The following is a 14,591-nucleotide window of genomic DNA, read 5'->3' as shown; positions in this document are numbered from 1 at the left end:
CAGCCCAGAGAGCATCTGAAATCTTTTATTGGAACATCATTGCTGTTTGCCAAATAGAAGACACAGACAGCAGACAAACAGTGAAAACAGAGCCCAGTGACGAGAGCCGGCCCCTTGACTGGGGACCCTCCCCTGCTACCTGGTAGACCAGCCTGCTGACCTCTGCCCTTCCCGGACCCCCGGGCCTTTGGCATAATGCTGATGGGGGGGCTGCAGGCAGTGAAGCCCCTTGACTCAAAGCAGAGACTTGAATGGGCGCTGGAGAGTGGGGACAGTGGAGAGGCCAGGGAGGGCTGGGCGGGCCCCCCAGGCTGGGCTGAGCAGCGCAAGTAGAGGAAGTCAGGAGCGGGCAAGATGGCATCTATCTGTTTTCTGAAAAGGGGCACATAGGGGCCTGGAAGCAGGTGGCGGTGGTAGCTGGGTTAGGTCACACACTGACATCCTTCTCATCGCCCGTCTTGGGAACAGCTTCCAGCAGTGGGTCCCCAGGACCTGCCTCCTCTCCCTCCTTCGCCTCGCTGGCCTTAGAGTTGGGGACCCAGAGGCCAGAGTCAATGCAGCGCTGCATGTGGTACTTTGCGTCCTGTGAGGAGAAGGGCAGGCAGATGAGGTGGGGCCACCACCCGGTGGTCCCCGTTGTCCCCTGCACATCCCCAAGCTGGCTTCCTGCCTATTGATATTTTACTGACTTATTTGAGACGGAGTCTCACTCTGTCACCCAGGCTGGAGTGCAGTGGTGCAATCTCGGCTCACTGCAACTTCCACCTCCCAGGTTCAAGTGATTCTCCTGCCTCAGCCTCCCAAGTAGCTGCGGTTACTGACGCCTGTCACCATGCGTGGCTTATTTTTTTACTTTTAGTAGAGATGGGGTTTTGCCATGTTGGGCACGCTGGTCTCGAACTCCTGACCTTAGGTGATCTGCATGCCTTGGCCTCCCAAAGCACTGAGATTACAGGCGTGAGCCACCGTACCCAGCTGGAACTTTAAATTTTATTTAACTTTAATTTAAATTTAGATAGTGCAATCTAGAACAAAAGCCAGCAAATTTTTTTGGTAAAGGGACAGACTAAATATTTCTGGTTCCGCGAGCCATATGGTCTCCATCACGACTCAACTCTGCTGTGGTAGAGCAAGATCGGTTGTAGATGACAGGGAAACAATTGAGCGTGGCTTCTTTGTTCCAATAAAACTTTATTATAAAGACAGGCAGTGAGTCTGGGAGCTGCGGTTTGCAGAACCTGGTCTAGATGGCTATGCCCATAGAAGCTTCTAGAAACTCAGGGCGAGTCCTGCAGCTAGACCCATTTTACAGACAAGAAAACCAGTGTGACCAACCAGTGAGCCAAGTGGTAGGAATAGGGTCAAATCGTGTCCTACTTAGATTCAACGTCTATTACTACTTCCAAAAATACAGCCAGTGAGACCCTGTCTTTATAAAAACATAATTAAAACAAAAATTAGCTAGATGTCATGGTGTCAGCCTGTAACCCCAGCTACTTGGGGAGGCTGAGGTGGGAGGATCACTTGAGCCTGGGAGGTCGAGACTGCAGCCTGGGTGAGAGAGGAAGACCCTGTCTTTCAAAAACAAGCAGACAAAATCCAGTTAACAGCCAGCGTTTACCAGCCCCTGCCATGTGCTCAGCTCCCTTCCCCATGCATTTTGTGAGCTGATATTGAGAGAAAATGTGGTTTGGATACGGAAACTGAGGCTGGACTCAGTCACAGTAACAGTGACAGTCACGAGGGACATGCGCTCAAAGCTCAGCATTTATCTGCTGGATGCTGGGATACAGTAGGTGCTCAATAAATGTGGGTGTGTGCCAAGGTGATACGACCCCCCCTTACTCCTTGGAGAAGCCTTGGAGGGGCACTTTCACCAACCGGCTTCAGAGACTTGGGACACAGGGCTGGGGAAGACACACGGCCCGCCGAGAAGGCACGGGATGCGGGGGTTACTCACGGTGGGGTCCATCTTGCTGATGGCGTCTTGCAGCATCTGCACGTCCTTCACATCGAAGCACTTCTGGAGTTCCTGAGGGTACAGAGGAGCTGGGGTCAGGGGCTGGGTCCCTGTGGCCCTGGGGGATCCCGCTCAGGGTCCTCCTGCTGCCCGCCTGGGCCGGGGAGCCGCACCTCAGGGAGGGACTCGTAGACCTCGACAGGGTCCAGGCCGCCGGGGCCGAGCCGCTTCTTGCGCTCCTCCTCCTCGTACTCCTTCATGGCCTTCTCGATGCGCAGCTTGGCACGGCCCCGCACACGCTCCTTGAAGGCTTCCAGCTCGTCATTGAAGCCCTCCATGTACTGGCGATCGGCTGTCTATGGGGGTCGGGCAGTGCTCACTGGACCTGGCCCAACGCTCAGGAGGGACTGGGGGGCCCAGGATCCTCCAGCTGCAGCTCATCAGAGGTGCCCCAGGGTTCCCCAAGTCTATTCCTGACCTACATGAAGGGCTCCCCAGGGCCTGGGCTCCCCCGCCAGGGACCTCATCTTGCATTTGCTAAAGACCACCTGCTTGGGAGCCCTGCTCTACTGCAGATCTGAGACACTCATGTCCTCAATGTCCCTGCATGGGCACCTCTAACTCAACATGGCCACCTCCCAGCCTGCCTTGTCCTTGGTCTCCCCAATCTCGGTAAGGGTAGCCCTGTTCCTCCAGGTATGCAGGTTAAAAACCCTAGAGGATAGGCCAGGTGCGGTGGCTGACGCCTGTAATCCCAGCACTTTGGGAGGCTGAGGCGTGCGGATCACGAGGTCAGGAGTTCGAAAACATCCTGGCTAACACGGTGAAACCCCATCTCTACTAAAAATACAAAAAATTAACCGGGCATGGTGGCACATGCCTGCAGTCCCAGCTACTCGGGAGGCTGAGGCTGGAGGATCGCTTGAACCCAGGAGGCAGAGGTTGCAGTGAGCCAAGATCGTGCCACTGCACTCCAGCCTGGGCAACAGAGTGAGACTCCGTCTCAAAAAAACAAAACAACAACAAAAACCCTGAGGCTGGCAGGCGCCTGTAATCCCAGCTACTTGGGAGGCTGAGGCACTAGAATTGCTTGAACCCGGGAGGCAGGGGTTGCAGTGAGCTGAGATCATGCCACTGCATTCCAGCCTTGGTGACAGAGCAAGACTCTGTCTCAAAAACAAACTAAAACCCAAAACCCTAGAGGCATCCTCACCTTTGTCCTTTACCCACATATTCACCTAGGGACCTTCAGCATATCCTACTGCTCCCACTTTTTTTGTAATGCAGTTTTGCTCTGTCACCCAGGCTGCAGTGCAGTGGCAAACCACAGCTCACAAACTCCTGAGCTCAATTGATCCTCCTGCCTCAGCCTCCCAAATAGTTGGGACTATAGTACTCAGTCACCAAGCCTGGCCTGACCTCCACATTTATTTATTTATTTATTTTTGAGATGGAATTTCGCTCTTGTTGCCTAGGCTGAAGTGCAATGGCACGATATCAACCTCCGCCTCCCAGGTTCAAGTGATTCTCCTGCCTCAGCCCCCCAAGTAGCTGAGATTACAGGCACACACCACCATGCCCGGCTAATTTTGTATTTTCAGTAGAGATGAGGTTTCTCCACGTTAGGCTGGTCTCAAACTCCCAACCTCAGGTGATCCGCCCACCTCAGCCTCCCAAAGTGCTGGGATTACAGGCGTGAGCCACCGCACCCAGCCTCCACTTTTAAAGTCTGGCAAGATCTGCCTACTTCTCTCCCCCTCCCTGGCCCCGCCCTCTCCTGATCTAGGATGCGGTGATTGGAGGGGCTTGAGTCCCAGTGGACAGGAGTCGGCCTTACCCAGAGCATCGTCGGCTGGTTCCCTGGGGAGAGGGCCTCCAGCCACCTGGCAGCTCAGGGACCCTACCTTAATCTTAGTGAAGAACTGCCGGAAGCAGGCCCGGGGGTCCACCTTCAGGCTTTTGGCCAGCTCCAGGATAAATTGCATGACGATTGTCTGGTGGGCCACCTGCTCCATGAGTGCACATTTCTGCCAGGAAGAACAGGCACAGCGTCACTAAGTGGCAGCCTCATGGCAGAGCCTTTTCACAGCCCTGGGGAAAGCTCCGCTCACCTCCTCCACCTCTAGGTCGATGCACCAAATGACCAGGTAATTGGCTGTCTCCTCGCACACCAGGTGGACGTTGTCTGACAGGTACTTTTGGCTGTCATCCCAGCGGCGGAGCATGCCTGTGGGAAGATGCTGGCAAGGTGCTGGAGGGCCCTGGAGGCAAAGGGCCTGCCTCGACCTTGCCCCCCATAACCCACACGCCCCACTCACCGAAGTGCTTGATCTGTTTCTCGTATTTTTCCACGAAGGTCTTGTGTTTCTGCTCCCTCACCTCCTCTGAGTCCTCCTCCGTCTTCTCGGGCTTGGTGTTGACCATGCTCTGTGGTAGGGTGAGAGGGGGAGTGGGCTGGGGCAAGGCTGCGGAGCGCCTGGAGCGCGGCCGGGCGGGCCGTGGCCGCAGCGCCCATCCCATCCACGGCGGAGGTGGTGACGAAGCCATGAGCATCAAGGTGGCGGGAGCGTGGGCATGGGCCTTGGGGCAGATCAGAGGAGGGGACCGGTGGGGTGTTTCATCCGCCCGGCCCAAGCCTGTCCCCCCTCCCACGTGGCCCCCGTCCATCCCTCAGCTCCCCGCCCCCCACCACACTCTTCAACTACACCCCGGGGTCCTCCCCCGACCAGGCATTGGGTGCGCATGCGTCCTGGCTGCACGCTCTCTGGCTGCGCATGCGCACTGCCCGCCCCACCCGCCCCGCACACCTTGCTGAAGCCGTCTTTGCTGAGCGTGTCCACGTTCCAGGGCATGCTCTTCTCCTTCTTGCGCATCTCCTCCAGCTTCTGCTCCCAACTCCGCTCCTCCTTGCGCAGCTGCTGTGCCTCGGCCTGCAGCCGCTCCAGCTCTGCCTTGCCGCCCTCTGCCACCTCCAGCTCCTTCAGCTTCCTCTGGCACTCGGCCACCTTGCGCTTGCACTCGCGGCAGCCCCTGTCCAGTTCCTCCTTCTCCTTCTGGAACTGCTCCATACGCTCCACCCGGGCCTGCGGGCAGGGACGACCTATCAACTCTGGGGAGTCGTCTGTCCCTTACCCCCTGTCCCATACCCAATCCCTGCACCGGAGATGGCCCCAGGAAAAAGTATGCGTCCACCTCCCGTGCCCTGGTCTCCCAGCTTCCGCCCCTGCCCCCACAGGTGCCAGCGCACACCCAAGTGGGGTCAGGTCCCTCCGTCCTCTGCTCAGAACCCTGGCGGCTCTCATTCACTCAGAGCAGAGCCCAAGTTGTCACCACAGCCTACATGGGCCCTACACAATCTGCCCCTGCACCTCCCCTGGTAACTCTTCCTTCCAGCCACACTGGCCCCTCTCTTTTCTCACCTTTTCTTGAGGCCATTTTTTTTTTTTTAAGAAAACAAAAAACAAAACAAAACAAAAACAGGGTCTCACTCTGTCGTCCAGGTCAGAGTGCAGTGGCCCAATGACGACATACTGCAGCCTCGACCTCCCTGGGCTCAGGTGATCCTCCCACCTCAGTCTCCCAAGTAGCTGGGACTACAGGTGTGCACTAGCACGCCCAGCTAATTTTTGTATTTTCAGTAAAGATGGGGTTCGCCATGTGCCCAGGCTGGTCTTGAAGTCCTGGGTTCAAGCGATCCTTCCACCTCGGCCTCCCAAAGTGCTGGGACTACAGGCAGGAGCTACTGCGCTCTGCGGAGCCCACTTTTTTCTTGAACCTCAAGGCCTTCGCACTGGCTGTTCCAAGCACTTGGAATGCTTTTCCTTCAGAGCCCCCCACAGCTGACTCCATGGCACCCGCACCATCTGGACTCCATGTTGCCTTAGCGAGGACCCCTTCCCCAGCCACCTTCCTGATGATGGCAACCTCCCGCTGCCCCTGTCCGGAATTCCCTGCCTCCTCAACACCAGCAACCACTAACATCGTATGACAATTATTTATCACGTTTTGGGTACTGCCCCCCTCCAACGAATGAAGCCATGCTCTCTAAATATGGGAATGTGTTCGCCATTTTGTTCCCAGAACCAGGAACTTGGCCTGGTGCAAAGCAGGGGCTCAGCAAATGCTTGTTTTTTTTTTTTTTTTTCTTTTTTTTGTTCGGTTTTGTTTGAACAAGGTCTTGTTGTCATGCAGACTAGAGTGCAGTGGTGCGATGATGGCTCACAGCAGCCTGGACCTCCCAGCTCAACCTGCCTCCACCTCCCGAGTAGCTGGGACTACAGGGGCACACAAACCACCATGCCTGGCTATTTTTTTTTTTATTTTGAGATGGAGTCGCCCAGGCTGGAGTGCAGTGGCACAATCTTGGCTCACTGCAACCTCTGCCTCCCGTGTTCAAGCGATTTTCCTGCCTCAGCCTCCTGAGTAGCTGGGATTACAGGCACGCGCCACCACGCCTGGGTAATTTTGTATTTTTAGTAGAGACGGGGTTTCTCCATCTTGGTCAGGCTGGTCTTGAACTCCTGACCTCAAGTGATCCACCCACCTTGGCCTCCCAAAGTGCTGGGATTATAGGCATGAGCCACTGCACCAGGGCCCCTTCTAGATGTTTCTTTGTTCCACCCATAATCTTGCCCCAGGATCACTGCCAAGGCCCCCTTAGCTCTGTCTCCAGCCCAGCATGCCCTCCTGAGCCCCAGCTTGGTGTCTACCTGCTTCCTGCTCAACCCAGCCCCAGACATCACTCCCCAGGCACTCCTCTTTCTCCTGATAACAGTGCCTCATCTCCTCAGGCTCCTGGTCCCCGCCTCACTCCCTATCTCGCTCAGACCTCCATCTGGGACCCATCGCATCATACAGGCCTCTCCTGAGACCCCTGCATGGCTCCACCATCACCTCTCCTGAACCTCAGCGGGGGCTGCTCTATCCAGAGCCACTGATCAAACCCTGAAACGTGCCACCACCTTTAACTGCTGTCCCTCTCCAATCCAGGCACAGCTGCTGCCAACACGGCACCAGGACAGGCCACACGTGACCAGAGTCCTCCCCACTACATCTTGGGGGGTCTGAATTCAGATGGGACTTCTGATCCTGGTATCCTGGTCCTGGGTCCCAGGCAGATACTGGCCCTCATTGTTCCCCAAAAGCACAGGCTCTCTCTTGCCTCTTGGCCTCAGCATGTGCTGTTCCCTTATCTGCTTTTGCACCCAAAACTCAGCTTCAACAGAGCCTTCCCCAAATGCTCCCTGCCGGAGGCACCACTGATCCCCAAAGGACCTCCTGTGACCATCTGACGATGTGGTGAGGGTGCTGGAGGACAGCCTTGGGGCACCGGCCCCTGGGTCCTAGCCCACAGCCACCAGGTACTGGCTGGCTAACCCTGGCCATCCCCTAACCTCCTGTAACCTCAGTTTCCTCATCTGTCAAACAGTCAACAATGCTGACCGCACAAGCTCATATTGGAAGAAACTAAGGAGATGATTAGAGTAAAATGTCCCGAGCCATGTGGGCCCTCAGCACGCACCCTTCCTGTACTGGCCAGGGTCATTACCATCTGTGGAAGAGGACAATCTCTCTCTCTCTCTCTCTCTCTCTCTCTCTCTGGGGACCACTCTGGGGCTTTAAAAAGGAAATGTCCTTCAAATGCTTAGTTTAATTTCTGGCCCAGAGTACACGCTCAATAACTGGGAGTGGTTGTTACTACGTGGTCACAGCACCTGGCTGTGCCACTGATGGGAGATGGAACTTCGGCCATGTCACTGAAACCTTTCCTGGCCTTGGTCTTCCCCTCTGTGAAATGGAGTCTCACAGGATCGCCGTGAGAACTGAATGACTAACTCTATGGAAAATGCTTCCAAAACAGCCCTTAGTAGGTGTGTCCCACTGTTACCATCTCCATCCTTGTCACTGCCACCTGAATGGTCTGCTGACTCATTTCTGTGCCTTATCTGAGGCTGTGTCCCCAGGTTCTAAGGCAGGGCCAGGCAGACCTGGCCCCTATTCTAATACCCCAGGGGACTGACACAGCCAGTCTGAGCCTCGGATTCCCCCATATGTATAAGGGGTCAAGAAGACCTACATGGCCGAGCATAGTGGCTCATGCCTGTAATCCCAACACTTTGGGAGGCCGAAGCAGGTGGATCACCTGAGGTCAGGAGTTTGAAACCAGCCTGGCCAACATGGTGAAACCTCATCTCTCCTAAGAATACAAAAATTAGCCAGGAGTGGTGGCAGGCACCTGCAATCCCAGCTACTCCAGAAGCTGAGGCAGAATCACTTGAACCCAAGGCAGAAGTTGCAGTGAGCCGAGATCGTACCACTGCACTCCAGCGTGGGCGACAGAGCATGACCCTGTCTCAAAAAAAAAAAAAAAAAAAAAAGCTATACCTCATGAGATAAACAGTAGCTGCAGGCTGGGCACAGTGACACATGCCTATAATCCTAGCACTTCAGGAGGCCGAGGTGGGAGGATCACTTGAGCTCAGGAATTTGAGACCAGCCTAGGCAACATAGTGAGATTCCATCTCTTAAAAAAAAAAAGTTGCTGGGCGTGGTGGCTCATGCTTGTAATCCCAACACTTTGGGAGGCCAGGCGGGCAGATCATGAGGTCAGGAGTTCGGGACCAGCCTGGCCAACATGGTGAAACCCCATCTCTACTTAAAAAATACAAAAATTAGCCAGGCATGGTGGTGCGCACCTGTAGTCCCAGCTACTTGGGAGGCTGAGGCAGGAGAATTGCTTGAAGCTGGGAGGTGGAGGTTGCAGTGAGCTGAGATGGCACCACTGCACTCCAGCCTGGGCAACAGAGCGAGACTCCATCTTTTTTTTTTTTTTTTTTTTTTTGAGACGGAGTCTCGTTCTGTCGCCCAGGCTGGAGTGCAGTGGCGCAATCTCGGCTCACTGCAAGCTCCGCCTCCCGGGTTCACGCCATTCTCCTGCCTCAGCCTCTCCGAGTAGCTGGGACTACAGGCGCCCGCCACCACACCCGGCTAATTTTTTGTATTTTTAGTAGAGACGGGGTTTCACCGTGTTAGCCAGGATGGTCTCGATCTCCTGACCTCGTGATCCGCCCGCCTCGGCCTCCCAAAGTGCTGGGATTACAAGCGTGAGCCACCGCGCCCGGCCGAGACTCCATCTTAAAAAAAAAAAAAAAAAAAAAAAAAAAAGCTGTGGCCTCTCCAACTCCCTTTCTCCACGATGGGCCTGTGTCACCCTGGAGCCTGCCCGCCACCCTGCAATCCGCTGCTGGGCAGCCACCAGTCTCCCCTGTGTCCTCTGAACAGCCGCCAGGGAGGCCACAGCTAAAAAAGGCCTCTTGGAATTGGTGAGGGCGGCAGCCTGCCCAGCCTGGGCTTTACACTTCCTATCAGGGAGGGGCTGTAGCAGGCTGGGCAGGGGAGAAGCCACCCCAGCAAGCAGGGCCCACAGGTGTCACTACCCTCCTGCCTTACAGTTAGGGAAACTGAGGCTCACAGAATCTCAATGTCATATAACTCATTAGAAGAAACCATTAACAGCAGCTGTCTCTGGGCAGGAGAGTCAGAGAGCTGGGGCTGAGAAAAGGGACTCATTTGTCCACTTCTGGAACCTTTGGAATTTTTTTTTTTTTTTTAAGAGACAAGGTCTTAGGCCAGGCTTGGTGGCTCACACCTACAATCCCGGCATTTTGTGAGGCTGAGGCGGGTGGATCGCCTGAGCTCAGCAGTTTGAGACCAGCCTGGGCAACGTGGTGAAACCCTGTCTCTACCAAAAAGTACAAAAATCAACCAGGCATGGTGGTGTGCACCTGTGGTCCCAGCTACTCAGGAGGCAGAAGTAGGAGGATCACTTGAGCCCGGAAGGTGGAAGTTGCAGTGAGCTGAGATGGTGCCACTGCACTCCAGCCTGGGTGACAAAGCAAGGCCCTGTCTCGAAACAAAAAAAAACAAACAAAATCAAAAAAAAAGAGAGAGAGACAAGGTCTTGCTATGTTGCTCGGGCTGGACTTGAACTTCTGGGCTCAAATGATCCTTCTGCCTCAGCCTCCTGAGTAGCTAGGACTATAGGCATGTGCCACCACATGTGGCTACAGAATTTTTTTTTTTTTTAACCATGAACAGAAATTATTTAAATGATGATGATGATAATAGCCACTGTCCCAAAAGGATTACAAATATTAAATGAATAAGGTAACCCTTACAACAACCTCATGGGGTGGACATCATTCAGATTCTCACGTAGGGAAACTGAGGCACAGAGCGATCAAACAGTTCCCTGGCAGTCACACAGCACATGAGTGATACAGACAGAGCTGAGATTTGAACCTAGTCAGGCCTGTGCTCTGAACCACAGCAATCTCTCCTTCCCTTCCACAATGCTTCCTTCCAAACCTGCCCCGCGTTTTCCTGACCCAGTCTTAATTCATTCTTACGAAGGTCTCAGGGAGGTGGGGCCATATTATCCCAGGTTTCACATGGGCTCAGGGAGGCTTCTTTTGAGTCTTGCCACATCGAAGAAAGAAAGAAGCAGCAAGAGGTGGGGCTAGGATTGGAACCCAAGCTTGCCTGTCCTTGAACCTGTGCTGGAGACGCTGAAGCCCCCTGCCTCCCTTACGTGCCACTACAGCCACCCGGGTTCTCAGGGGTAGGACAGGAAAAGCTCCGTGCCAGAGGGAGGAGGGTGTGGCAGGTACACTACGCTGCAGGAGGGGGGCCCTCCCACCCGGCAGGACCAAACCATTCTCCACAGTAGTAAAGATTAACCTCTTTATGTGACAGAAATAGGTCTTCCCAAGAATAGTCTTTGGAGCTTTGAGGAAGTCTTAAATATTTCATAATAAAATGTTACACACGGCAAGAAATAGAAGCGCTAGAACTTTCTTCCCACACTCCAGTGGCTTGCTTGGCAGGTACACTACCCAGGAGACTCAGGATTTAAGGAACAGGTCTGGAGGTGGGACTGGGAGCTAGATGAAGAGACTAATGCTGTATTCTGGAGTATTCTGGAAGGATGGGAAAGGGACCTTCTAGTTGTTTCTGGACAAATGATGGGGAGTTGCCCCATGGGAGGGTGGGGTAAGAGATCCTCACTAGAAGGTTCTGAGAGGTATATGCCCCTATCTTAAGAGCACAAAATGGCTAGGTGTGGTGGCTCACGCCTGTAATCCCAGCACTTTGGGAGGCCGAGGTGGGTGGATCAACTGAGGTAGGGAGTTCAAGACCAGCCTGACCAACGTGGAGAAACCCCGTCTCTACTAAAAATACAAAATTAGCCAGACATGGTGGCGCATCATGCCTGTAATCCCAGCTACTCAGGAGGCTGAGGCAGGAGAATCGCTTGAACCCGGGAGGCAGAGGTTGCAGTGAGCCAAGATTGTGCCACTGCACTCCAGCCTGGGCGACAAGAAAGAAACTCCGTCTCAAAAAAAAGAAAAGAGTAAAACAGACACTGATACGGGATGCAGGCACACTCATTTGGGGTAGCAGGAGGTTAAACCTTTAGGTCTTAGTCATCCCATTGGCTTGTGAGCACTGAGGGGGTGGCAGGACATGGATCACCCAGACTTGGGATTCTGGGGTCTGGATTTGGGGCCTCTGTTGTGGTCAGATAGAAGAAGGGGTAGTGAATTTAGAATCAGACCAGCAGAGTCCCTGGATAAGAGCAGGGACAATTTGGGTCACAGAGTAGCTATCAGGCTGGGGACACAAGGTGGGGTGGGTTTGGGGTTCTGGGTTTGAGTTAGGGGAGAGTTTCCAATGCTGGCCGAGGCTCATACAGGAAGCCAATCTGGGAGGTGGGTGGTGACAGGGTCTGCAATACCAAGTAGGGGCAGGGGCTCTGGCTGGGCCGGAAGCCACGTGGGCAGGATTTCCTGGTATAATGGGAAATGGGACTACCGGAGGCCAAAGGAGAGGCTGGAATGTGGGGCTCCATCGGGGTGGAGCTGGTAGTTAGATCCAGAGGGGAACCAAATTCCAAAACCCAAGTACTCGGTGAGAATAAGGATCCTGAAGGGGGACGGTTCTACACTCTAGGAAGGGGGTCCTGGGTGTGGGCAGGGACAGGAATATCAGAGTAGCACAGAGTTCCTTGTTCCGTTTAGAAAAGGAGTGGCGACTCCAGATTTTAACGGGAACCCCGATCAAGATCCCGGAAAGTAGATCCCGGGACAGACCAAAGTATTGGGGGTCCAGACTACGGAGGTGGGGGGGCGATGGGAAATCCCAGATAGGAAGTGAATACTCGAATAGGATGAGGGATCATCTAGAAGAATTTGGGGTCCAAACTTTGAGGCAGAGTTCTGGGTGTAAATGTTAACTGCCCAGCAGAATTAGGGAGACCCCCCCAAGCTCGTCTGGGGGAGTCCAGACCATGAAGAAGTTCTAGGGGGCGAATAGGGAATCCCACGCAAAAATCGGAGCAGGGAGTGGGGGAGCGGAGATCCAGGGCAGGGACTCAGGGTCCCAGTGGTACTGGGGTCCCGGAGTTGAATCGAGGCTCCTGAAAATCCAGACTGGGGGGGTTAGAATCCTAGGTGTGAACAGCGGGGTCCCTGGGCAGTATCAGGGATCACAACTCCGAAGCGGGGTCCGGGAGTGGGGAAAGGGATGGGCGTGCGCGCCTCACCTGATGCCGCCAGCGGAAGAGGCTGGCCGTGTCGATGTTGGGGTGCGTCTCGTCTTCATCATCAGACACCTCAATGTGGTCCCACACGCTGTAGTCCACCATCTTGCCTTGGCGGCCCAGCCCGCTCCGGCTCGGGTGGCAGCGACTGCTGCAGCGGTGGAGACTCCGTGCGCGGAGCCCCGCCCCTTCCGCTTCCGCCGAGCGCGGGAAACCCCGCCCTGTGTGACGTCACATCCCTAGTAACCGCGGCAGCGGCACTTGCTACCCAGCCAGCCTTAAAGGGCCCTGCGCAAGTGTTCCGGCCCCCTGGAGTTCCCGCAGAGACTCCGCGTCATCCGGGGCTGGGGCTCCGCTAGGTCTCCTGGGGGCATACGAGTTCGTGCTTCAATTCCGAGCCCCCCTCATCTCCCGCCGCTCCACGGTGGGCGTTTGGGGTGGCAGGGAGGGGATGGTTGATGAGACTGAGAGGACTATCCCCTCAGCCACGCCGCAGAGACGTCTGCAAGGGATAGGGACACGGCGGGAAGGCCCTCCCCCTGCCCTTCGTAAACGGGGACCTAAGCCTGCGCTGGAGAGGGGCGCCTGATGACTCCTCGAACTTTCTCAGCCCGAGGAGGACTGGACCTGCCCTGAGGGTGTCTAAATCGGGGGTGGTATGGCCCTCCCCTTGCGGGGTTAAACGTGGAGAGGAGATTGTGGCCCTGCCTTGGGAGCTGGGGTTTCCCTGCCTCGGCAACTGCCTTCTCCTCGTCTTCCACCTCCTGCCATTCGCAGCGAGGACTCGCGCGCGCGCGCGCACACACACACACACACACACACACTTTGGAATCACCCGGACCCCCCAAAACGGGTCTCGGCGCCCCACCCCCCTGGCCGCTGGGTGTCGCTAGAGTCTAGCCCACGGCGCGTATTCTTGGCCCCGCGCTTGGTGGGGGGAATCGTGGAGGGGTGGAAGGGGGCTTTCCTTGTCGTCACAGTCTGGGGCCACGCATAGCCCCTCCCCGTTCGTCTGGGGGTACCCTTCCTCCGTCGGGGCTCTAAGGACTCCATTACTCTAAGCATGCAGGGCCTCGACCACCTCACACTTCCATGCATCCCAATCCACGCTTTGATACCAGGATAATAGGCCGTGTTGCAGCCTTGGGCCAGGATTATCTCAGATTAAAGGGTGCTCCCTCGGGGGTCAGGCTGGATAGGAGGAGCTCCAGCCACTCGGGTGAGGGGCGCCTCTTCCTAGTCTCCCCTGGAGCCGACGTTGGAGGCAGTGCCCGGAGAGAGCGAGCGAAGGTCTCCAGAAGGGGGATGATTCCCCGGTGCATGGAGGGGGAGGGGCCATCGGACAAAAACGCCCTCCCGTTGCCGCCCCTCCCCCTCGCGCTTCATTCAAACCCGCGAGTGGGCGGGCGGGGGGGGGAGTCCCCATCTCCTCCCCCTCCTTCTTCCCCTCCACCCTGGCAGTCCAGCACATCAGTGGCCGTCACGGCCCGGGCACGCGCGCGCACGGACCCACACCCCGGCGGCTCTCACAATCGCACACACACATACACACTCACACACCAGCAAACAAAGGGTCTGGACACCCCCGTCCCCTCCTGCCCCCCAGGCCAGAGAGGGCGGGGCATCCCCTCCCCAGCCCCCCCGCAAGGTAAGCTTGGGGCTGCGAGCTGCGGTGGGGAGGGGGACACGGTGCCACAGTGGGAGGGGGCCAGGACGGTAGGGGGTTCCCTGGCTCCCCAGGTAAGCCATACCCGCACCCCCACAGTATGCCCTTTAGGGCTTTGGCCCCGTCATCAGCCTGGGGGTGTTTGGAGAGAATCCCAGATGTCGGGGATTCCCGGATAAGCGCGGGGGTCTCTTCCCGGCTCTGGAGACTGGAGCTGCCCAGCTTCAGCAAAACAGGGTTCCCGGAGCCTCAGCTTCCAGAACTGGGGACAGGGCGCTGGAAGCTTCCCCATCAACGCCAAGCATTTCCTAATCTGCCAGCACAGCACCTCCAGCCCTGGGGACTGAGGAGAGAGACCCCTAAGT

General features: G+C 56.0%; 1 protein-coding gene across 1 annotated transcript; it reads right to left on the bottom strand.

The window, feature by feature from the left end:
- Window positions 1-4: 4 nt before the first annotated feature.
- CDC37 (cell division cycle 37) lies at window positions 5-12,795 on the bottom strand. Its single transcript, XM_030820876.1, has 8 exons — window positions 12,564-12,795; window positions 4,768-5,043; window positions 4,279-4,387; window positions 4,072-4,187; window positions 3,865-3,987; window positions 2,134-2,316; window positions 1,961-2,032; window positions 5-583 (listed from the first exon to the last, which is right to left on the bottom strand). Exons 1-8 carry the CDS (start codon window positions 12,663-12,665, stop codon window positions 428-430), a joined length of 1,137 nt encoding a protein of 378 aa, XP_030676736.1. The 5' UTR covers window positions 12,666-12,795; the 3' UTR covers window positions 5-427.
- Window positions 12,796-14,591: the final 1,796 nt, after the last annotated feature.

Source organism: Nomascus leucogenys, chromosome 10 (genome assembly GCF_006542625.1).
Source record: "Nomascus leucogenys isolate Asia chromosome 10, Asia_NLE_v1, whole genome shotgun sequence".
Taxonomy (NCBI): Eukaryota; Metazoa; Chordata; class Mammalia; order Primates; family Hylobatidae; genus Nomascus; species Nomascus leucogenys.
The sequence above is the reverse complement of the archived record's forward strand: the minus strand, read 5'-3'. Positions and strand labels throughout refer to the sequence as shown.